Source organism: Homalodisca vitripennis, chromosome X (assembly GCF_021130785.1).
Source record: "Homalodisca vitripennis isolate AUS2020 chromosome X, UT_GWSS_2.1, whole genome shotgun sequence".
Classification (NCBI taxonomy): Eukaryota; Metazoa; Arthropoda; class Insecta; order Hemiptera; family Cicadellidae; genus Homalodisca; species Homalodisca vitripennis.
This window is the reverse complement of record NC_060215.1, coordinates 76,472,779-76,497,424: the sequence shown is the minus strand read 5'-3', so window position 1 is coordinate 76,497,424 and position 24,646 is coordinate 76,472,779. Positions and strand designations below refer to the sequence as shown.

Here is a 24,646-nt window from a genome sequence, read left to right as displayed (position 1 = left end):
GCTTTCTAGAGTTATTTACCTGTTAGGTAGCCTTAAGAGTGCTGTTCCTAAAAACTATGTGAGGACTGCCTATTTTGCGTATTTCCAAGCAGTTTTTCGATATGGTTTAATATTTTGGAGCAACTGCTCAGGAACTGAAGACATCTTAATTCTTCAAAAAAAAAAGCTATTAGAGTAATGAATAATTCTCAACCGCTGGAATATTGTTAACCACTTTTTATTCTGTTAGAGATTCAAACGGTTATCAATCTATATATCGTTGGCCTAATTGTAAAACCTCGTAACTGCCAAATACCAAATTTTACAGGAGAGCAAAAAAAGTTATTTATTTAGTTGATTTTGTTTTTTTGTTTTAAAACCTAGTATTTTAGATCATGTTGTGAAGTAATAGAAATTATTAAAACGATTGTACCAATAAATATTTGTGTGTATTGATGTATTGGGAGTTACGAGGTTTGTACTAAAATACTATTGGAGTTACATGTTTTCACAACAAGGAGTTACGTGTCCTCCATTTTGCTCATTATTCATTTCCCTAGATATTGTGGAGTTACATGGACAAGTTTAAAAAACATATTTACTTTGCTAGTGATATAGTGTATAACTAACTAACACTAACTATAATTACAAGGTTAAAAAATTAAAACTCATTTAAGAACAAGAAATTTATTTTTACATTATGTATCATATTAGTCATGTGGCAAATTGTCATAAAATGCATGGTAGTCACTGGGTAGGATCATCTTTAACTCCTGCAGATGGTTGAACTTGGACCTTGGAATTTTTAATCTAGCAGAGTACAACTGAGGAAAGTCAAACTTGCCAAGTAAATAAAATAATTCTTCGATACCAGAATTGAAGTTAGATTTCTCCTTCGGTTTAGATTGTTTGGTAGAGGATTTTTTTCTCGTTGGTCTCACAGGGGTAGTCATATTGCTGAGATTTCCCGTTGTTTCTTTTTTATTCTTCGGGTCGAAAATTAGAAGCAGCTTGTAGTCATCCTCGTAGTTAAGTTTATAGGATATTTTACCATCTTCAGTAAATAAAAGGCAGCATATATCTGTGACTTTTGGTTGACCTACACCAACTCCTGGCCTAATAGATTTAACTGGCATTGCTTTATTGAAATCTTTAAAAAACGTGTGTTCCAGGTATTTTACATGGTAAGGTTGGGGGTTCTTCCTAGCCTTCTTGCAAATTGCAGCATATTCAGCAGGAATGTTTATGTCTTTGTTTTTCAGACATCTCTCTATAATGGAATGCATGGAATCGCATTCCATTTGAGTATGTCCTCTCTCTAAATACTTTTGTTCAATGATAATCTGATGCCTTTTAGCTAAGTGCATTAAGGCATTTGCTAAAGTAGCACATCTATTTTGGTAATTACACCCATCGCTGTAAATAATAACTTTTTTGCTCTCATTTCTTAAAGGAAGTTGTGAAACGATAAAATCCGTTAAAATAGTCGCAAATTCATTGGCTGTAAGCTGGCCTTCACACTCGTTCCATAGGTAACAATAGCCATCTTTTGTCTTCAGGTCAAACACTGTCATATTGTGAACAGTTAATTTACTACGGTAATATAAAGCTGATGCATTAGACCTCGGACTAAGCAGCAATGACTGCAGGTCAGTTGTGTATACGTGCTCTTCATTTTCTTTATCATTTTCCTTCGACTTTCTTGCTTCTTCTTTTTTATTAATGTGTTCATCAAATGCTTCTTTGTCAATCCTGTTGTGTTTGTAGGATATACATTGATCACACTGATCTTTTTTGGGCCTATATAAACCTAAATTTAATTCTTCGAACATTTTATGAAACGAGCAACTGGATAGTGGAATCATTCCCTTTCCTTTACACCAATCCTGGCAATAGAATTCATACAATTTAGCTTTTGATGACCACATGGGTTCCAAGTAAAGTTTCTTAGATGATGCCCTACAATAATGGCTCTCTACCTGTGGTAGTGATTCAAAAAACTCTTTCATTGCGTTATGCCTTTTGGTAAGCTCTTCTCGTTTTGATTTACCATTGGTTTGAATTGCTCTACTTTTAGGTCTGGAGCTAGAGACGCCATTTTCTTCATTACCAATATCATCTTCATTGCTCTCAACACTGGTATGATCACTATTACTTTTTTCTTTAATCCAGTTAAGTAAGGTCCATTCTCCGATATTTGTCGTAGCCAAAAAGGTGCTCCTGCAAACTCGCTGTTTTTTGTTATCTACAGTGAAATAAAACTCATGAGAGAATTTTCTTCTTGATTTACCTTCCTCTTTTCTGTCTCTTGCCCTCCCAGTCAAACGTACTTCAGTTAACCCTTTGACATAACATTTTTTAGATCCCCAGGATAATTCCCAGAACTCATTAAAAATGTTCTTTCTCTGATTGTCTGTTAAGGATTTGGAGTAAAATTTTGCACTTTTACATTTGCATCTGACATCTTTTATTTCTCTTGGTGGCTTAGTTACGACAAATTTATTTTTTCCATTTACTAACCTTCTCCCTTTGTACTGTTTTCCTTTTTCCCTCAACAACTTTGCCTTTTTATACTCCCAATCATCCTCTTTCACCATGTGCCTTTTTCTCCTGCTACGTTGACTGTCGTTTAACATCGGTCTTACGTCACTTTCATTGGCATCATTAGAATTAGCTTCACCAGGTTGCTGATGTTCATTTATTTCTTGAAGTATTATGCTTTGATGCAGAACGTCTTGATTAGTTTCAACTAAATTGTCTATCATCTCATTATCATGAGTATCATCTGTCATATTATTTGTTTCCTGAGGTACTATGCTTTTCGGCACAACTTCACTATTAATTTTAAGTAGATTTTCTATCATCCCATTGTCATTATGAGCTTCACCCCTCAAACTGAATAGTTCAAATTCCTCATTTGTAGCATCATGTTGTCCAACAGTGCTATGGGGTCTTTCATTACCATTAAATAAACTTTGTGCTGTATCTAATATTTCATTCGAACTGAAGGTAAAGTCACTTAAAATGTTATGAAGATCCTCAGTTTCTGTTCTGTTATCTTCTACTTGTAAAAGAGAACCATCTGATTTCAATATAAGAAACTGGCTGGATAATGCATCGTTCAAAAGATTATTTTCCACTTGACATTCAATTTCCAATGACTCGTCAATAAAAGTTGTTTCAGCTTGGCATTCATTGACCAATGCCTCATCAAACAAGGTATTCTCTTCTTGACATTCTATGTCCAATGTTTCGTCAATCAAAGTATTTTTAACTTGGCATTCAATTTCCGGAGGAATAAGCTCATTTTTTGCATATTCATGTTTAGTGCTTGATGTTGATTCTGATGGCTTTTGACAGCCATTTGAGGGGTCTTCACTTTGTGTTGATTTTTTCTGCCTTTTTTTTAATATCTAATATAAATTTACCTCGTGAGGCCATCTGGAACAAAATGTTTCAATCAGGTTTTCTGGCATTTGAAATAACGATTGTGTTCCTTGTCCTGTAACTCCACAACAAGTATCTGTCTCTACGGATTCTTATAAACAAATCTTGTAACTCAACAGTGTGATTATTTGCAAAACACGTAACTCCAGGAATCAGATACTAACAAAACACGTAACTCCTGATTTTATTAGTAACTTTATTGGTTTTTAACAACTTAAGGGCAAGACGGGTTAAATTATCTATTTAGAGTTATGTTTAATGCCTTCTACAACCTGTAATACACTAACAATTACGAGAAAAATAATTAATAACTATAAACTGGTAACTCCGAAATTGCATTTCATAACCTCAAAATGCTGAAGTGGTAAAACATTGTAACTCCACCATAAACATTTTAATTTAAATGAAGTACTTAATAACTATGATTGTAATATAGCTTCATAATATTCATAAAGTTCTACTTACAGTACTTCCTTTAGTAGGTTCCAAAGGTCAAGACAATACTACGTTTTACACCAGAAATATAAACAAACTGACAGCACTGACACGGCACTCTGAGCATGCCTATGGTTTACACACAAGCACATGGAGTTAGCAGGTTTGCAAAAAACAAAATTCCCTATTAAAAGATACGAGGTTTGAAATTTCCCTTTTTCTATATTCACAGTATTTTTGGGAGTTAAGAGACTTACCTAGGTGTGTAGAAATCACCAATAGCAACCTAACGAAATAATAACCCGAAATCGCCATATTTGGGAGTTATGAGGTTTTACAATTAGGCCAACGATATATTTGATTTAATTAATTATATTCTAAAAAATCCAAAATTTTTAAAATTTAACAACGAAATTCATTCATACAATACAAGAACTAAAAACAATGCTGCAATTGGTTATCACCGCCTCAGTAAAACCTTAAATAGTCACATGGTGACATCGCTGAAAATCTATTTTTTAGAACCTCTGGTAAATAAGTATCCACATAAAACCTTCACTAAGCTTTTTTATAGTTGGCTTTTGAAACACCCTTTGTATAGTTTAGACGAGTTTATGGAATTAAAAAACATTACATTTTAGATATATAATAATAATTGATATTTTCAGAACCGATATCGTTACATTGGCGTATTGTTCAACTCAACACAAAAGAGTTAAGCTTTCATTTAAGTTAACAGTTTGACTTTTATAATGTTTTCATGACACACTACGATGTCCTTAAGAATATTTTACGCCACAGGGTTATAAAACAAAATTGGATTAAAATCTAACACTCTTGATACCTGTTAAATAATTATCTGATGCCGTTCTATTATAGTGGAACAAAGCATTTAGGAGCAATCACTTTATATTCAAATTTTACCCAAAGTACCTAGCATTTAACCTTTTCAAAATAAATCATCTGATAATGGAACACCGCTGACCAGTGTACCCAAAAATTCTGGAAATTATGTAAAAAATGGCAACCCTTGTTTTTTCTTCATGTCTTTGACTAGTCGTGCACAGAATAATATATAGGTTTCTCAAAGAACATTAAGAATTTATTTAAACATAGTATGTATTGACTCAGTTGTTAGTGTAAACATTTTTAAAGCAAACCCCTAATAACACTACAGTTTTATATAATTACATATTACAGTTACATATAACAATAACAACTTTTATTAATGATTCTAACAGTAGCCAACATTAAAAACACAACCTTATATATTTAATTGTCAAAAGTTTTAAAAATTTTGAACTTGAAGAAAACATGAATAATTGTTAATTTTCCTGAAAATTTAGATATGTGTTATGAAGTTCGTAGCTACAGGTATTTTATTTTTCACGTCCTCTTCAATATTATCTGCGTTACTGTCACTGGCACAGTTGTTGTACAGAGGAAAGCAAGAGTAATTTGTTGCTTGCAGATAATCATGAAACAAGTCTTTTGGTTTCCCCTCCATGTACAGTACGCGCATCGTCCAGCTGCTCCTGCAACGCGACATTGACTATCCTAACCTTCAATACTTGTCGATTTATATATTTTAAATTTTAACTGATGAGGGAGGTTTTCTTGAAGAGCCCTTCTTCCAACATGATATTTACACAAATATTTTTAAGAAATTTTCTAGAAACCGAATTTTCTAAGTAAAATATGTTTATATTCATGCCTCCAATGTTTATGATGATGAGCCAACTTGTCACAAAGTGAAATGTAATATAAATAATTATAAATTGTTACATACCGATCAGAATTATAAAATAATATGTTACAAGTCGGAGAACAACGCATCTGGCTGAATAACTTACGTTGAAAGGTCCTTGTTGCTTTCCACAGTAGCCCTCCATTTTTCTTCCATAAGAAGTCTAGGAATCTGGCAGGGAATATTGCATAATGATATATTTAGCAGGCCCCTAAAAGGTTCCAGCATTTTGTCAATGTTACAACTTCCCCCTACAGTACAGTTGTGATTGAAATATCTGACGAATTAAAGCCAGTTTTGACTGCATAATTTCATTATTCTAAAGTTCTAAGTGCCATTGAGGCATGGAAGAATTAATTGTACACTAGTAACATATGTTGCATTTAAATCATCAAGATTATCATGTACGATGATTTAAGGGTTTCTGTCATTTATAGCAGCCCCAACATCACTTTCATTTCAATACTATTTGTATTTTTGTTATACCTTGCAGGTGTTTTCGTATTAATTTATATGTTATTACTTGAAAAAAATAATTATTATTATAATTATTGTGTTGTGTTATGCACTAAATTAATAGAATCGGTAAAAACAGCCTCTAAAGTCAATAGGACTTTTAACAATAACAGCATCGCCTACATACATGTCCAGGTAATAGTACGCTTAGAACATTGTGATTATTATTTAAATCTCCTATTTCTTGCACACTAGTTAGTCTGCATAGATATCACTGTGTCGTTTTATCTTTGTCTGGAATAAACTTTGCATTCCTGCGTATGTTAAATATTAGGATAGTGCGTAGATGTTGTTCTTAAAATTAAAGGATCCATTGCTTCATCCCCGCCCAATTGCTCTGAGTTAGTTTCATGCTCACTAACCTTTAAATTATCTTCCACTTTATTCAGTATCACTAAGTAAATTTGATATCTGAGCAATATTTGAGCGATTCGAAATAGAAACAGCTATAAAAGCTTAAGGTAATACTATTAAAAAAATGTCGAATCTAAGATGTGCTAAGAACACTCTACCTATATTTGTTATCGATTTAGATCCTGCGCCTAACAATAATGACATATGCAACGCCGTTTACATACTGTATTCCATAATTGTATTTGAAACTCCCCATAAATGCAACGATGCTATGCAAAGTAAAAAAATGTCACGTGTATGAGGAAGTTTGGCACTGCTGCCACCCAAACAGTGTAAAATGTTAGTCTGATCATGATACTGCTAGTTGTAACAAATATATAAGTGCTCCCTCAAATTCGTATTGTATAGTGTTGAGCACCCAGAAAATTGCAAAGGATGCTCTGTATATAGGGATATAAAAAATAAATCTTTCCCACCTTCAAAACTAAGTACTGAGAGAGCACCAGAATATTCTAAGGTTGATAACATTTTCTAGGACCTAAATACATCTTATCACATGCTCAGGAGTCTAATGCAATTCCTGTATCATCCATGACTTATGCTGGGGTACATCGGGTCTACCTAATTTTGAAGAAAATTCTAATTCCATTTAAATGTTCAATGGGTTTTTGAACAAATTTTAAATTCTCATGTCCCAACACATCCGACAGTTAGTTTACCTTGATTAATCTATTAAAAACCGTCATCGGAAAATTAAAATTTATAATTTTTATAGATTTGGTCAATTGATTGCAAATGGCTTGTCTCATCGTAGTCCAAATACTAAGGTTTTTATTTCCATGCATAAAATTGATATGTTGCTTTCAGAAACCCATTTCACAAACATCAATTACTTTAAAATTCCTAATAATTTTGGTTTTTATAGCACTGACCACTCCTATAACACTGCTGGCGGTAGGACTAGGACTGATGTGCTTATTAAGAAGACTATAAGACATCACGAGCTTCCCATATGTTAGTAATAATATTCAAGCTACCAGTGTTGCGGTGGAAGATTAGATGAGTTCATAGACTTAGCTTTCATACATTCGTAGATTTAACAGTTCAGCACAACGGTTTAATAAGTTTTTCAGCTCTCTAGGTTCTTAATTCCTGGTGGGAGGCGATTACAGTGCCTAACATGTGATGTAGGGTTCTAGATTAGTAAATCCTAGAGGAAGAAGGTTGCTTAAATTTATAGATGATAATAATCTTAATTATTTATCAACTGGATGTCCAACTTATTGGCCAACGAATGAAACATAACACCAGATATTCTTGATTTCGTTGTGGACAGAAGAATTTCTCAAAACTATATGGATACCACCTCTTCCCTTGATCTTCCGTCGGATCACTCGCCCTTGATATTGCCTGTCATCTAAAATATTATGTTAAAGAAAATCCTCCTACACTGGCAAACAAAAGTACTTCATGGGACCAATTTCGGGATTTATTGTATGGTAGTCTTCTGCATATAAATCAACTCTTAAGCTGAAACATAAAACTACTAGTATAGTTAATTATCAATTGTACATAAAACAAAAGATTGCCAAGAAATGCAGCTTGTGAAGAATCTGACAAAAATTATAGGAATAATCTTGATAAAATACATTTTAATAGAACTCTCAAGACAATTCCAAAGAATTTTAAAAACTTGTGTTTACAAGCATTCACGGCTAACCTTTCCATTACTAAGGTGACTGACTACTCGTTGTTAAAAGTTAGCAAAAGAATCAATCAGCCTCAAACCCCAATTTCTCCTATTTCTAAGCATGTTGGTACTTGAGCGAAAGTGAGATAGAAAAAGCAGAGTTGTTTGCCAACCATTTTGACATGGTTTGAAACCTAACTCAAGAGACAACAAATATGATGAAAGCCCTGCAATAAATTAATTCCTAGAATCATCTAACAACCTTTCAATGTCGATAAGCTCTTTCAGGCATTCGGAAGCTAAGGAAACAATAACAGAGCTGAATATTACAATATTTGCCGGTTATTACCTCACTATGAGATAGTTGTTACAAGAGCTCACCAGAAAAGGAATTATTTACCTAACTATATTGGTTAATGCTATTCTAAGACTGGAGTACATTCTTTTTCAATGAAACGTAGCCGAAATAGTTGTCATCCTGAAACCTGACAAACCTCATCAGGGTTTTTAATACAAGCCAAACCTCCTATTAATTCCTTCGAAGCTTTATGAAAAATAGATTTTGAAATGATTGCAGCCATTGATTACTGAGCTAAATTTGATTCTTAATCATGAGTTTGGATTCAACAATATTAAGCAGTTGCATAGGGTAGTCAACGAAATCAGGCAAACTCTTGAAAAACGTTATTCTGTTCTGCACCATTTCTTGATGTAAGCTAGGCATTTGACACAGTCTCACATGATGGCCTTTTTTCAAGACATAATCACTTTTACCTCGTACTTTTTACGATGTTATTAAATATTATCCATCTGAAAGATACTTCATAATTTATTAAATTTTAAAACTATTATTAAAGTTCTGTAGGGGAGTGTATTAGGCACTGTTTGTACAAATTCTTCACACCTAATATACCAACAAATCAAATGGCAATAACTGGAACGTTTGCAGATGACACTGTACTCTTGTTTTCTTATCAAATCCCATTTATGGCTTCATAGATCTTGCAGGATGTATTGAATTCAATATCTCATTGGTATAAACGCTGGATTATAAAATGAAATGAAAACTAATATCTGCATGTTACATTTACTCTTAGAGTGGGAAATTGTGTACAAGTCTTTCTTAATAACACTCAACTAACTTAATACAATTATGGCAAATATTTGGGAATTCATTTTGATAGGCGATTAAGATGTGATTTTTGTCGGTTTATTGACTCTTTGGATGAAAAACGCATCTCTTACCTGAAAATAAATCTGGACAAATGGGATTTAGCTAAGGAGCACTGCGTCTTTATCGAATCTGAAAATAATTCAACATTTCGAATCCAAAGTGCTGAGAATAACAGTGCAATCTTCAGGATTTATTACCAATTTGGTGAATCATAGAGACACTGGAATATCGTATGTAGAACAGGAGATGGCAAAGTTTAGTTTAAGCTACTTAACAAAGCTTGAAGGACATCTAAATCATCTTGCTTTGAATTTACTGGACAATTTTGATCACGTGTATAGATTTAAAAGGAATCTCTTGGTTGATTAAAGTGATCGCTTTAAAGGCAAAGTGTGAGGGGATTAGTTTCAAACCAAGCCACCAAGGAGCAGCACCAAAGGAAGCAAAGCAAATGTATTTTCCTGTATTTCTCCTTAATTTTTAAATGGTTTTAATTTTGAAAACGGATTTGTAAACTCATAGACTTTGATATATAGAAGTATAAAAATTATTTTATTTATAATAATAAAGTTATTGTTCAAAACTTATATTTAGAATATGGAAATTAAAATTTGCAAGTCAGAATAGTTTTTTAATTACTTCCGATATTTATCACTTATCAAATATACGTCACCGCCTCACAGTCACGCCATGCGTCTTGGCATCTGGGTAGTCCTCGACTATCACGTAGCACAATACTTATAAAAAAAGTAAGTGATGGCTTCACTAAATCAGAGATAAAGAAGTAAAAAAGATGTTTTAGCTATACTAACATGGGGTTATGTATTTTAATTATATCCCATTTATTTATGGTATGTTCAAAAACCAGTTATAAATGAGGAAATAAGAATTAATTAGGTAGGCTTACAACGTATTTGCTTTATCGAAAACATCAGCTGAAACACAGACATATGAGCAAGTAATATATTATTTCGTTGCCTATGGTGACGTACGAGAAAAACAGAAAGCTGGAGAGGGAAAAGCCAACGAATAGGAACAAGCAAACAACTGGAAACAGGATTATTGGAAGCTTGATCATAAACAGATTGTTCATTCATAACAAAACAATTCATTAGTCATCTATCCTTAGGTGCGAGCGGTTTGTCTTGGGTAGAAATGGTGAAATAGGGCGGTGGTCATGTTAATTATACGTTCTCATGATTGTCAATAACGTAATTATTAGTTCACTGGAATGAATAGTGTTATATTATTTTACAAAATTATAAGGATGACTTGAGAAGCAATCTTGAAGGTTAAGGAAGTGGACAAACTTCAGTTCAGTAACTTATGCTTCAGTTGATACTACTGTACTGATATAAGACCTAGTTTCAAGGAAGTGTACATACAGAATTCTCTGCAAGGTAACTTCAACATTTATTCTATAACTACAATTTCATACCATAATACATCAACTTTCATTAAAAAATAATTAAAGTTAAGCCTAATATGTTATTGTATGCTATATACACAAATAAGGCTACTATGAACATTATAAAAATTTAAAAATGAAGGCAACCATATTACATCCTAATATTACTGGGTAACACTTATGATTTTTACCCAATAAATACTACCTAGCAAAATTAATTTCTCAAGAATGTGCTCATGTTTCTCTGACTGAAGTAGTAGCCTAGGAAAAACTCCCTAATTAAGGCGTTAAGTTCTCCCAAGACTCAATATCCCTGGATTCATCTGGGTACTTTTGAGCTATTACTGTATCAAGTTCAAATTTATTTGTATCCTTACATTAGCTTACTGATACATTAAGATGGCTGCAGTATAATAAGCATCCAACACTCGAATGATTGACAATATCAAATCATGATTAGAATAATTAAAATGCTGTCAGACATGTTTACCCTGTTAAGTAATTGTAAGTACTATGCTGCTCAAACTTAGTAGTATAAACAAAGTTGTATAATTTTCTATGATCTAAAATGGGTAATTTCTTTTACATATAAAAATATAGCTCTTCACTATAATAACAATCTTAAAAGTCTATTACCTAATTCAGTTTGACATTATTGTTCCAAATGAATTGAAACAAAGGTAAATTGTCTTATTTGAGCAATGGCCGTTAGAGACGAGAAATACTGTTGTTTGTCAATAATCTGATAGGTACTAAATAATAACATGTTAAGTTATTATGTTCCAGCAACCTGTGTCTCACTACAATGTAACATACACTGATAAAATTATAAACGGTTAATTCAAATTTTCAATATACAAAACCGTTATTGGTTATTACAAAATCCTGATATACTATTTGTTTTAGGCTATTCATACTTTTACATAATAAATATAAAAAGTTTAAGATACCCTTTACAAACGCTCAGGTATTCTGAGTTGGGTACTATCTTGAGGAATGTTTTTGTTATTTCATCAAAGTGTGGGGCCACCGAAGTTCGCACTGATGGCTAGGGGCATTTCCGGTTAATATTGTAGCAACCTCAGGTCACGTCCCAGATTGTCCAACTTCTCCAACATTTACGATCTGGGACGTGATTTAAGGTTGGGAAAATACTGATAAGATGCTGACAAAGTTTGCAGACATTTCTTGGGTTTTTAGGTTTTCTTTTTTGTATGCCCCCACTCCATGGACTGTAATTTTGTCTCACAATTGACATTTTTTACTCAGGTTTCTTCTCTTGTTACGATCCGATCCAATTGTGCATCACCATGACTGTGATAGGCCTCTAAAAACATCAAAGCTATCCCCATTTGTTGTTCTTTTTTGTGCTCTTCAGGGATTTTTGACACCCATCGTGCACAGAATTTGTGGTAGCCTAACTTCTGTGAAACAATTTCATACAATAAAGACTGTGAAACTTGTGAGAAACTTAGAGAAAGCTCAGTTATTGTGAAACAGCAGTTATTGTTTTCTCAAACAGACTGCACTTTACAACTGGCAGGATTTCTGATTGCAGCAAACATTTAAAATTTGAATAAAAAAAAAAACAAAACGGGCAGTTTGGAGATGTTTTGGTTGTCACGGCTGGACTGAGGTGCGAGCATGAGCACACCAATATATACACAACGGGTGTGCAGCCTTGCTGCGTCATATTGAAACATTGCATACTTTCTGAATAGCCCTTATATGAATAAAAATAAAAATTGTGGCTAAATGAATAAGGTTGTCCCAAGACAGAAAGATTGTGTTAATACAGCCGTTTGTGTTAGAAAAGAGAGCCAATGCAGACAGACTTCTTTACATTTTAATGCAAAGAAACTTTCTTTTTCGCATTAGGCCTAAACTTTTGATCACACCTAAACATTAAAGTTTCTTGATTTAAAACAACACAATAAAAATACTTTCTCACTTAAAACACATTGTTGAAATCAAAATTGATAATTTTATTCCTTGAAAAATCTTAACCTGGGCATTGCAGATTGAATTTTCTGGATGCATGCACCCCAGTTGTTGTGAATTAATTTAAGCTTTGGTGGCAGAACAGTATAGTGTACGGTATCGAACCGCCAGCTGTTTACACAAAACTTACCTCTAGGTATAGCCATATTCTGGTTTATAAATTTATTCTCGTCTATATGTAAAGGGACTTTAATACATCTTCATATGATCATAATATGATTCCCTAAGAATAAAAGATGCCCAGAATCTAAAAGGTATTTGTGATTAAATATAAAGAAAAATTTATTTTGTACATGATAAATAGGGATTACATGCTTTTTCTTCATACAGTTAAGGGTAGATTACTGATTGAGATTACAGATATACATTAAATATATCTAGTATTTATAACATAAATATTCAATTAAAAAAAAATTAGTTTACTAACCAAAATAAAAAATTCCAGTTACTACTTCTCTAGTAATCTAACTCTAATGTTTAAGGTTTTTTTAATGTTTACTCCAAAAATCCTTACTTTGATCATAAAATATACATCCAAAATTATTACTAATTTTATCAATATAATGGAAATTACCAACATTTTCCCAAATTCATATTAATAAAATAAATTTTTACTAAGGGAACCAAAATATAAATGTTATAATAAAGTGTTTTAAGTTTCCTTCATATGAAAAGCTACCTGATAGTTGTACATTAGAAACTCATTCCAAAAAATTAGACAGTTCTTATTATGCATAAAGATAGTTTATTTGTAATATTAAAAAACTTTTCAAAAACTTGTAAAAAGGGTTCATTATAGTAGAGAAGTTTTTATGCTTATCTGCACTGTCTCTGTCACATAAGTTGCTGCAACAATTAATTATTGAAAGCCATGTGTATAATGTACCAGGTAAGCCGTACAAAAGAAATATTTCCTGGCATAAAAAACTTATAACAACTAACAGTCCTCCTTAAAAACTTTTCATACTAGAAGTGATGTACAGTTACAATGTAAGCCTACTGTACATGTTACATTTTTCCCTCGTTATAAACAAATGATATACTAACAACATAATCACACTAGTGTGTATTATATTTATTTGTGTACTTTATTTATATGGTAATTCTTGTTTTAATGTAATATTTTAAAGCATTTGAGAGTGCCGTTGGGCCGAGCGGTCTAAAAAGTTGGACTTTGGGTCTGAGTTAGAGATAGCTCAGGTTCTCAAATCCTTTCCGTAACCATAGCACTCTTATCAGTACCATCAACCTTGTACTGTATCTACTCTCCCCCTTATTCTGTTTCATAATATTCCCGCAGGTTTATAAGGAATGGCAGAATAAAGCTTAAAAGGGGATCGGCCTCTCTCCTTAAAAAAAGAAAGAAAGAATCTCTTAAGGGTAGTTTAATTTACTAGTCATTTCTTCATGTTTGATGATACATGTTTATGATACTTGTTTTAGATGCATCTGATGAAAATACAGTTAGTGTATCTCCTGACTTCATTAATGTGGATTCACATTGGTTGTGTTGAAAATGCAGAAGTACCAGGTTATTATGTCGGCTGTTTCCGATACCATTATCCTGACAATGATGCTCCTGATTTTACGCATAAAATAGATGGTACAGCTGCAGCACAAACCGTAGAAAACTGTCTAGCAGAATGTCTGAAGCTGTTTTTCAGGTGAGATATACATTACTTTTTTAATTAGTTGCTATTTTTTAAACTTTGAATGTCTTAATTTTTACCAAGAACTTTTTAAAAATCCACACATTCAAAGCATAAGTTCACTGGTAAAAATGCACAAAACAAGAATAACTTTACCTTTTTCATTATTGATAACCTTGAATATTTTTTGCTGTGGATCTAAAACACACATCAAATTCTACTGTTGATTTTTTGTAGTAATTTTTGAAATTTCATCCTACTTTCTTTTACTTTGCTCTTTTATTTCCTGTAAGTTTATCTAGTTGAGAACACAATGATGTGCTATACATGGAATTATCATATAGGACAATTCTATTACAAGTTTTAAAGATATAAATGTCATTTCTATTAAGTTTTACTTTTACTTTTTTACACAGTATCTTTCTTCTCCTTTTTAGTAATTTAACAAACTATACATTTCTGTATAGTGAAATACATTTTAAAACTTTTATACATTTAGACTTATAGGATCAAAAAATGTATATTATCCCTATGCACTTGTATTTGAAATTTGTGTTTTCAAAAACCTAACTTTCTCATTTCCACTGCTATAATTTTTGTTTATTATCAAACAATGTTTTATAATTCATATACTTACCACTCAAATATGACTCTGAACAAAATAAAATGCTACAGAAATAGGTTTTATAAATAATAAACAAAACAGATTGCAAAATGGGCCGAAATAGTTGGCAAAGGGATACTGTAACACATGGATTGATTAAAAGCCAGGCATAACATTTGTAAACCTTCAAAATGATTACTCTATGACTATTCATTGTTTTATTGTCTAAATCTATCAACACGATTTCAATTCCTATTCATCTCTGTCACTATATCCTTAGGGATTTAGGATGTTTAAGCATGTACAGTACAATACCAAATACAGTTTCAATTTTCTAATCAATAAAACTTTGTCTACACTGAGCCAATAGATCCCAATATTGTAATGGCTTTCATTCTTCAATGAAAAATTCTGCTGCTATTTCCCTATACAAATATGCTGTAGGCTAAATAGGTAGTTCTGAAATAATCAGTGTGCACACAATAACTCTTCTTCTTTAACTCCTCTGATAATGCATTCCAACTTTTAGACCTGTTGTAATTTGGACTTGAAGTACGTTTATGCACTGGCAGGTAGTAGTTGCTTGCATAAGTTTTGTTATAGTGATGCATCTGTGCATAACTCCTTGTCATTTCTGATGCTTTGATGTCAACGTGCAACCTTGATGGTACCATGGTTAGGCCTAAAACCAAACTGTCTTTCAGAAAGTAAATTATTAGACTATTTATATATTATTAGACTATATATAAATGTTTAACTATTTGAACCTTTAACCAGCTCAAGTACCTTTGACGCTGTAGGCACAATGGAGATCCGACGATACTTTTGCACAGCCACTTTTTTTATTCTTTCTTATGAATAGGTATGACCAGAATTATGATGTGAAGTTAACTTAGCATGGAGACATTAATACCATAAATGTCAAGGCATCTACTGTTACTAAGCTTTATTATAGCCTTATATAATTCTTCTACTTTGAATTCTCTAAAATTAAACTTGCAATTTGATAGATTATTACTCAGCACATTATGACAACTTAAGCTATTCTTATAACAATTACAACAATTATTACTTACAGTAATACTGTTGCTAATATCATTTACAGAATTTATTATAAAGTGATAATTAATTCAGAAGCTGTCATATTGCGAGGAACAGGTATATGCTTACCTTTTCTAGATTTATTTATCAGTTGTTTAAATTGATTGCAATGTATGGCTAAAAACATTATGCACAAGTTTTTTTTATGGTCTCGTTAGAGTTATACTAACTTGGAATTTATAAGTATAATTTGTTACTAGGTTTATAGGACTTATGAATGGACAGTCATGTTGGTGTGGCAGTAGCTTTGGTTCCCAAGGCGCTGCACTCTGTCCTCAAACTTGTTATGGAAACTCCTCTCAGTTCTGTGGTGGTTTTCAAGCCCTCAGTGTGTACGCTACTGGCCGTATGGGTGAGTAGTAGTACAGAAATAAGAAATCTCTGTAGACTGAAATGTATTTATATAAAATATTATTTTTGAGAATATCATATTTATATTAAATCTGCCAAGTAAAACATCAAAATTTTTCCTATGTTATGCTGAAAAGAACAATTAATTTAACTTTTAATTTTAACGCCTTTGTCTTGGATCTCAAAAACATTAACTACTGTACTTTTCTTTAGGAAACAAAAATAATCTTGAGAACATAGCGTTATATTTCAACATCATGTTCTGAAGATGCACAACTGCGTCTATTGTTGATTTACCACTTTTGAATCCGAATTGGTTTGTTGATAGTAGACTGTGCCTTTCAAGAAAACTCACAATTTGCAAGATGAAGGCCTTTTCGAAAACTTTGCTGAAGGCCCGTAAAATTGAAATTGGGCGGTAATTTTGAGTTCAAAGAGGGTCGTCATCTTGAAAATTGAGATCACTTTTGCTGTTTGAAAGCAGAGGGGAATGTTCCCGACTGAAAAAAGAGGTTGATTAAGTGTACGAGCGGCCTCAGCAGGTGGCCTGAGTACTGGCGAAGAAGCTTCATTGAGAAATGATTTGAGTCACTCAACTTGTTAGGTTGAAACCCCCTGATCACTCTGGAAACCTCATCCTCTGTTACTGGTACCAGTACCATGGAAGCAACTGGGCTTTTCAGAGAAAAGGGGGTGACTGAGTATGAGATGGACAAAGTCCTTGGTCAGCTCTAACTGAGAAGAAATCTGTTGAACTCACTAGCAACCTTTAAGGGATCACTAACTCGCTCATCTTCAATTTTTAACTCAATTCGTTTGTCAGTTTGTGTACTTGTATTGTTTATTGTGGCCAGTTTTTGAGGAATGTTTTGAACTGAGCATTGATTTAGTAACATCATAAGCTTTCACAGCTTTGACGAATTTTCTGTAAATTCTTTTATAATTTAGAAAATAGATCTTAAACTTTAGGTCTGAAGTGTATTTGTAAGTTTCTGAGAAAAATTACAATTTTTCTATCGAAACAAGAATACCTTCGGTAATCCATTTGCATTTTTCAATTTTCATTTTTAGTTGAATTTCCTTTAATGGACAGTTCATATTCAGGTGGAAGTTGAAAGTTCAAATTGTGAAATTACAACTCCATGGGATCTTCAAAATTTAAAAAAACTTTCATTTGAAAGTAAAAAGGTGAGTAGTGCGATTTTAGCGGGCCTTGTGTCTCTTATTGTATTTTTGATTGGTGGATACTGTGTCGGCTCGAAACTACTTATGGTAGCCTGTTGGCCATAGTAGTCAGAAAAGACTGTGTAGATTACAGACACCTTTAAGTTAGTTAAGTTTAGCTGTGGCTGAGTGATCGAGACAAAGTGATCAGTGACTCGCTGTGTCATGGGACTATTAAGTCCTAAAACGTTGATGTTAAATTCCCCCTGTGATCATGAGTTTTTGATTTTTTTTTTCCATCACTTCAGTCAACAGCTTTTCAAATTTTGACAAAAACAATTTTCATTCCTGCTGGAAGACCTGTATGCTCCAATAAGTCAGTTGTGATTTTTTTATTTTTAAATTTAACCCTTTGACTTCCATGGGTTTGTCAGAAGAGTTAGTAAGTGTGTAAAGGGTATAAGAAAAATTGTTTTTTCACAAAAATTGTCACCCCACCACCTTTTGTGGAGGTGAGACAATAGGAATTTGTCAATAATTGGTAATTTGGAATGTTGCTGTTAAAACTGTGCTCGGCCACAACTAGCAGGTCGGGATTGAGTTCCTCGCACATCACGGTTATCTCATCTCCATTATTTGTAGCAATTTTTTCATTTTGGTCCACAAATCTTATTAATTTTTCGGGTTGATTTTTTGAATTTTTTTTATTGATTTTCCTGTTAAAACTTAACAAGAAAACACTGTCGGTTTGTGAGTATGGCTAAAGTTAGATTTCCTAAAAAAGCACTTTTGGTTGTTTTATTGTCAGTCTGTTTGTCAAATGTTAACAACAAATTTGTATTTAAACAATGTATTCTGGGCGTAAGGCTTATATGGTAGCATGAATGGAGCTGTTAGCACTGGTGGCGGTGAGGGGTCTCAACTGAGTGCGAGGCGGAGGTTTCATGCAGGCCAGTCTCTCCACTATAAGATTTGCTAGGACCTGACAGTGTTGTGAACGGGACTGCCAGGGTCAAGGTCATATTGGATTGTCAGTGGTAATATCAGACTCTGGAGGTCTTTGTTAGTGACAGAAGGATTTCCTCCAGATGAGTGAAGATGGTATTCTAGTACCCTGCGTCAACATCATTGTTCCCCACCATCAGCACATAGCAGTGGTTCAGTGGAGGTGCAGAGATTGGCTTAATATCGAGGAGGCTTACTATTGTGCTTGCTCTCACTCTCTTTCCAATAAGCGAAGCAAGTTTGCAAATATCCCACTATTGTGACAGTCTAGAATGGGGGAACAAGTAGAATTCTGGGACCGGACAAGTTTTGCCGTGGTGGCTGTTGGTCATGGCTTTTTTTTCTTCCTTTTTTTTACGGTAATATATTATTCTTCCTCCATTTGGGAGTGGTCTTCATCTAATACCTGGAAGCTGCTGAAGATCGTTATCGGAGATGGTTTAACAGTTTAAAATTGTAGTTTTTTCACTATTGGATTTTACAGAGACCCTACAAGTCCTTCCCAAATAGCGCCACACTACATCTCCATTTCTAAGTGAATAAGATCACGATATTTGTTATTTTCATAGTATTATATCCTTGCCGTTTTTAGTAACTTATAGAATGAATGACATTGAGTATCACAATAAATAGTTATTAAGTAATATCACAAATCATAGGGTTATTGTATACATCAAGATTGAAATATGTAAATAAATACATTCAATATTTATTCAATTAAATTCAATAACAGTGTCTAAAGGGAGAAGAAAATGTTTTAAGCTTCAGGTTTATGAATGGAGTCGTTATCAATCAATGGGTGATTGCCTTATTTTAGTTTTCAGAAGCGATAGTCTTCCTTGTTGGTCAATAGCTTTCCTTGTCAGTCTGGTCTGGCTAGGATATCATCAGTTCTTTGGTTGGCATATGTGCCGGACTTGAAGTGTGCTGGATGATTTTAATAACGTCTGTTACAGTTTACACTGACTTCATGAATTGCTTTAATAAAAAAGCAACTTAGTTTTATACTTTAGACAAAGTAAGAGGTCTTAAAATGTTCCAATAAATCACCACTACTTCGAAACACTGTGTTTTCAGGTATTTAACACCACTGAAGTTTTTTACTGACCTCTCACAACATACCGTAATACCAACCAATCTGGATACATTAATATCTTGTTATCATGTACACCTGAGCAATCCAAAGGGTGTCCAGGACAAACTATCATTAACAGCAAATATCAAGATACTGGGGTAAAGGAATAAATTGGTTTATTGGCGATTCACCACACATACATTCATCAATCTTTATATACACATTGTTTGTCTGTAAGGTAGTGTCGGTGATATTATATCATAGTGCACTTGGATCAGTTGGGAACAGCAGAGTCAGCCAACAAATGCTAAGTCGCCCGGTCTTCTCCCATCAACAAGAAAATACATGCATTTATATGAATTGTTTGTTTTTATATTATTAAAATATAAAGTATCTCTTTTTAAATTTATTTTTTGTAGTGTAACTGTTCTCTAAATTTTTTTATTTTTTACTAATTTGTGTATTTAAATTCTATAAGTTTATACAAATACATACCTACATACATTACTTTTTGCCAAATACATCTACTGGCCCAACAAAATGGGAGTAATATAAAATTTATGTATTGAACTAATGACATAATTTTCTTGTGAGGAAGAAAAAATGGCAAACTACGCTGTCTATCCAAAAATAAGCCCTTAAAGTTATAGTAAATTGTCAGAATCCATTGTGTTGACCATTTAAGTAATATATGTACTGATGTAGCGTTTCTAAACTTATTTAGAATATGGTGGCTGTCTAAACATAAGGTATATTCAAGCTGTAAAATAAAGTACAAGGAAATGATTTTTATGTTACAAAATTATACTATTTATACATTAATGTATTTATTCTTTATTGTTCTTAAAGGTGAATCATATGTTACTTTCACTGCACACATACAGTTTGTTCGATTGTGTTTGATATTTATGTTTAAACATTTCTTTCTATTATTATTACTATATTTCTCTCTGTTATTCTTTGGTATGATTAGTTTCAGTTGTTTTCAATAAACACTTTTCTTTATTTAAGTTTACCTAACAGATGCTATTTTTATACAGCAGCATCATCTATTTAAATGCTTGAAAAATATTGTTAACAATAAAAACTTAACTTTGGTCGTAAATACAAGACTTTGAAAAGATATAACTAACCATATTACTTACATCTTATTAAAATTAGTATACGTTATTACTTTTCTATTATTATCTATGACTTAATGTTTTATATATCTTATTTACTAAAGGTCTTTAAATTAAGGGAATTAAATTTTGATTAAATCTAGTGCCTGGGCCACCAAAGAGACTGATAATAAATCAGACAGATGAGACTTTGATATCACTGACCTGGGAGGCCCCATCAGCTCCCAATGGTGCCTTGAGGGATTGGACTATCACAGCTACTATGGTGGAGACGTTCTCTCAGACCCCTGTGAGTCCGCGGTCCTGGACCTATCCTGTAGGGATCACCCGAGCCAGGTTGCTGGGTTTGACTCCTGCCACTCGATACAACATCACAATCTGTGTGGGCAACTCATTTGGCACGGGACCACTCATTTATGAACTGGTTTGGACTCACATTGCAGGTAATTTTATTTATTAAGGATGCTTTATGGTTGTACAGTGTTATGTACAGCCTTAATTGCAGCATCTACATTGTGAGATAAAATTCATAGTAATTTATGAAATGTTAAACCAACAGGATGTTTAACTTAAGGGGAACCAGATAGTGGCAAGCTCGCCCATGTTAAATTTACTTTTTTTAGGTACACTTTTCTGAAAAACTAAAAGAGATACTACAATAAAACTTTAACACTATTTTGTTTGTTGCTCTGTTAACAATAATAAGGATTTTTAACATATATTTCTCACAAACTTTTTTATTGATTTTTTAATATGTTTTTTAGATACATTTTTTGTATAATTTTTTATTTTCATGAAATAATACTTCTTATTATTGTTTATATTGATAATACAAAGAATGTGTACAAGTTTGGTCAAATTCAGTTTAATAGTTTGCAAAATAATGGTACCAAATGACAAAAAAAAAAAAAAACTTTCGGAAAACCAGCATTTAATTTTACTCTGCCCTAAAACTAAACAATGCAAATGTGTATACCAAATTGAACATAATTAGTATGCACCATAACCATAGTCTGGGTCATCTGGGTCTTCCTCATTCTCAAGTGTTATACGTTTCGTGTTGTTTTTCTGAATTCTTTTGCTTTTTTGCTATATCTTCCATGAAAAAGCCATGGAAGATATTTCTTCTATGGGTGCCATAATAATTTCGAAATCATAAAAAAAGAAGATTATATTGGTTTTACAATTTTGTGATTCTTCTTCTCTTCCAGTTTGGGGGAGAAGAGTTTGAGGATGATATAAAATATTTTAATTAATCAAAATTTATCCTATGGAAAAAGCTAATGCACAGTCAAGTTGCACACATTAAATCACTTGTGAATGGGACTCTCACAACCAGAAAAACCCACCGACCCTAATATTGCTTCCTATTGCTACAAGAGAGTACTTACTATATCCTCAAAGATCTCTCACTTAAATTTGTTTCAATCAGTATGGCCAACACCAATATCGCTTTTCTTTCTACATGAAAGAAAAGCTTTCTTAGTTTCCATTCCCTTGTTTATATGCAGAAACACTAATAAAATTTGCAAACCAATTTTAATTTTCCTGAAACAATAGAATCTTGAGACAGAAGCTGACGGCTCCCTTGACGTTTCTTCTTTCCATCTTGTATAGGATTTACAGGTTTCATCATATTGTGAGAACGTTTTTACACATCGTTTTATAGGCTTTAACGGTTGTGATATTTTATTAAAAACCTCATGGTTTGTAATTAATTTTTTGATTTTATGAAATAAATTAAAGGATATGGTTTTTTGAAACATTATTTCATCGAATGTATACATATTTCATATGCTAATGTTGAATAAATTGTTGTATTCTCAAAACATAATAATAATTATTTTTTTAATATTCAACACTGTATACCTATAAACAAATTACAACATATTAGTATTTATGCAAGGTGTATACATATTTAAAAACGGTCTGCAAATGAGCTACAGTAGAGAATTATATGACTCCATGCCAGTAGTACTAATGTTCACTCCATATTTTATTTTAAACGTTTTTATTTTCAGAACCAACTCAACCTGACACCCCAGAAGTTTTAAAAAAAGGTCAAAGTACTATAACCGTCAAGTTGAAGCCAGTGATTAATGAATTTGGACCAGTCACTAGATACAAAATAATTGTATCAACAGATGAAAGAAACTTCTTTGAAGATAACTGCCTCAAGTCATGGATTGAATCACAAAATGACAATTTAACTTACTATATTACTGCAGAGCTGTGTCCCAAGGTAAATAACACATTTTACTCTCATAACTTTCCTGTATTAACCATTTGAGTGACACTAGGCCATTATCCTAAGTCATATGCATAACATGCTTGTTTGTTTTTTTGTTGCATATTTGAAGGTTTGAGGGAAAAAACCTGTTGTGAAATAACTATCTAGCATATTTTTGTAAATTTGTTGATTTTTTTCTAATTAATTGAAGAATATTAGACCTATCATATAAAACAAAAATGTTTGTATAAAAATATAAACACTTCAGTTTTTACAATTTTTTTTACTTTTTTATAAACGTTTGAACCTAATTTGAGTATATACAGTATTTTTAAGACTTTTTTCCTTATTCTGTGTAAAAGGCCATGAAAATCTGAACAAATTTCAAATATTGGAATCATAGCGTGGGGAGGGGCGTCAAAACCATCATCAATCCATTAAATGTTATTCAGAAATCAATACTCTAGGTAACTCTAAATAAACCTAACAGTTTTTCATCAAATCAGTTGTTCATAGAATCAGATATTCTCACGATCTATTAGTTATATATCAGGAATGTGATGGTCTACACCTATAGGCACGGTATAGGTCTACACCTATAGGGAGGCGGTACTCGGTCAAACCACTCATTGCTACTCTACCAGGGCTGCTGCGGGGAGGGGGGGTGGTGTGTGGGCCCCTTGTCATTGAGAAGACTGTGAACCTGACATACGCATACTATGAGGTGAATTCATTATACAGGCGTTTGCCTCCAGTGATAAGGGACCAACCGGTCTGTTCAAATGACTAATTACTACCTGGCTGCCGATTGTCGGCTCTGATAATGCTGTCTCTCTTTACTCCTACTTACCGTTATTAATTACATTTTGACATAACTACTTTCAATTGCATTGCCATCGTGTCAGCATATACAACATGTTCAACCGCTTGCTTAGATATTTATTTATTTATTTTTTTTTTTTGTCGTAACTGTTTTATTCTGTGAGACTGGATGTGTGAGCTGAATTGTGCTTATTGTATGGATATATAAAACAAAAGTCCCTTCTGTTAAAATTGTTTTAAATAAGGGCAGCGCCCTCACCCATGTGGCAGTATTTTCAGTACAGTATGCTTGGAATTGTATTTATTGTATATTTGAAAATAAGGACTGATTTGATTTGTTTTTTTTTTTTTTTTTTTTTTTGCCTCAAATATTAACAACATCCACTAGATTTTCCAGTTGAGGATTTGATTTCCTATCTAGTGGCTAGACAAAGATCATTAATTTGACATATGTTACTTTGACATATTTGTTATTTGACATTTGTTACTTAAATTATTTTCCTTCCATTTCTATAAATAATGAATTTGTTTCTATGTATTCTGATGATAAATCTGGTTTGTGTTTGGATAAAAGTCTTCAACAGACTGAGGAAATTTTTATAAAATTTTTAGAATCATCACAGAATTAGACCTTTTAATAAAAAACCATTTTTATTTAGATATGGACAAAACAGATTTTGTTTTTTGTTGCTATACAAACTACTGTTACTATTCCTATTTATGGTACTACATTAGTTTCTTAAAATTCATGTAATATTTAAGGGTTATATATA

The 24,646-nt window shown here is 32.7% G+C and overlaps 1 protein-coding gene across 1 annotated transcript in view; it reads left to right on the top strand.

Moving 5' to 3' along the window:
- Nucleotides 1-10,368: 10,368 nt before the first annotated feature.
- Nucleotides 10,369-24,646, top strand: part of LOC124369226 (putative tyrosine-protein kinase Wsck) — a 45,682-nt gene continuing 31,404 nt past the window's right edge. The window contains exons 1-5 of the mRNA XM_046827100.1: nucleotides 10,369-10,742; nucleotides 14,195-14,415; nucleotides 16,306-16,457; nucleotides 20,965-21,264; nucleotides 22,843-23,063. Of these exons, the coding sequence (XP_046683056.1) occupies nucleotides 14,195-14,415; nucleotides 16,306-16,457; nucleotides 20,965-21,264; nucleotides 22,843-23,063 (894 nt within the window). The 5' untranslated portion in view covers nucleotides 10,369-10,742. The remainder of the gene's footprint in view (nucleotides 10,743-14,194; nucleotides 14,416-16,305; nucleotides 16,458-20,964; nucleotides 21,265-22,842; nucleotides 23,064-24,646) is intronic.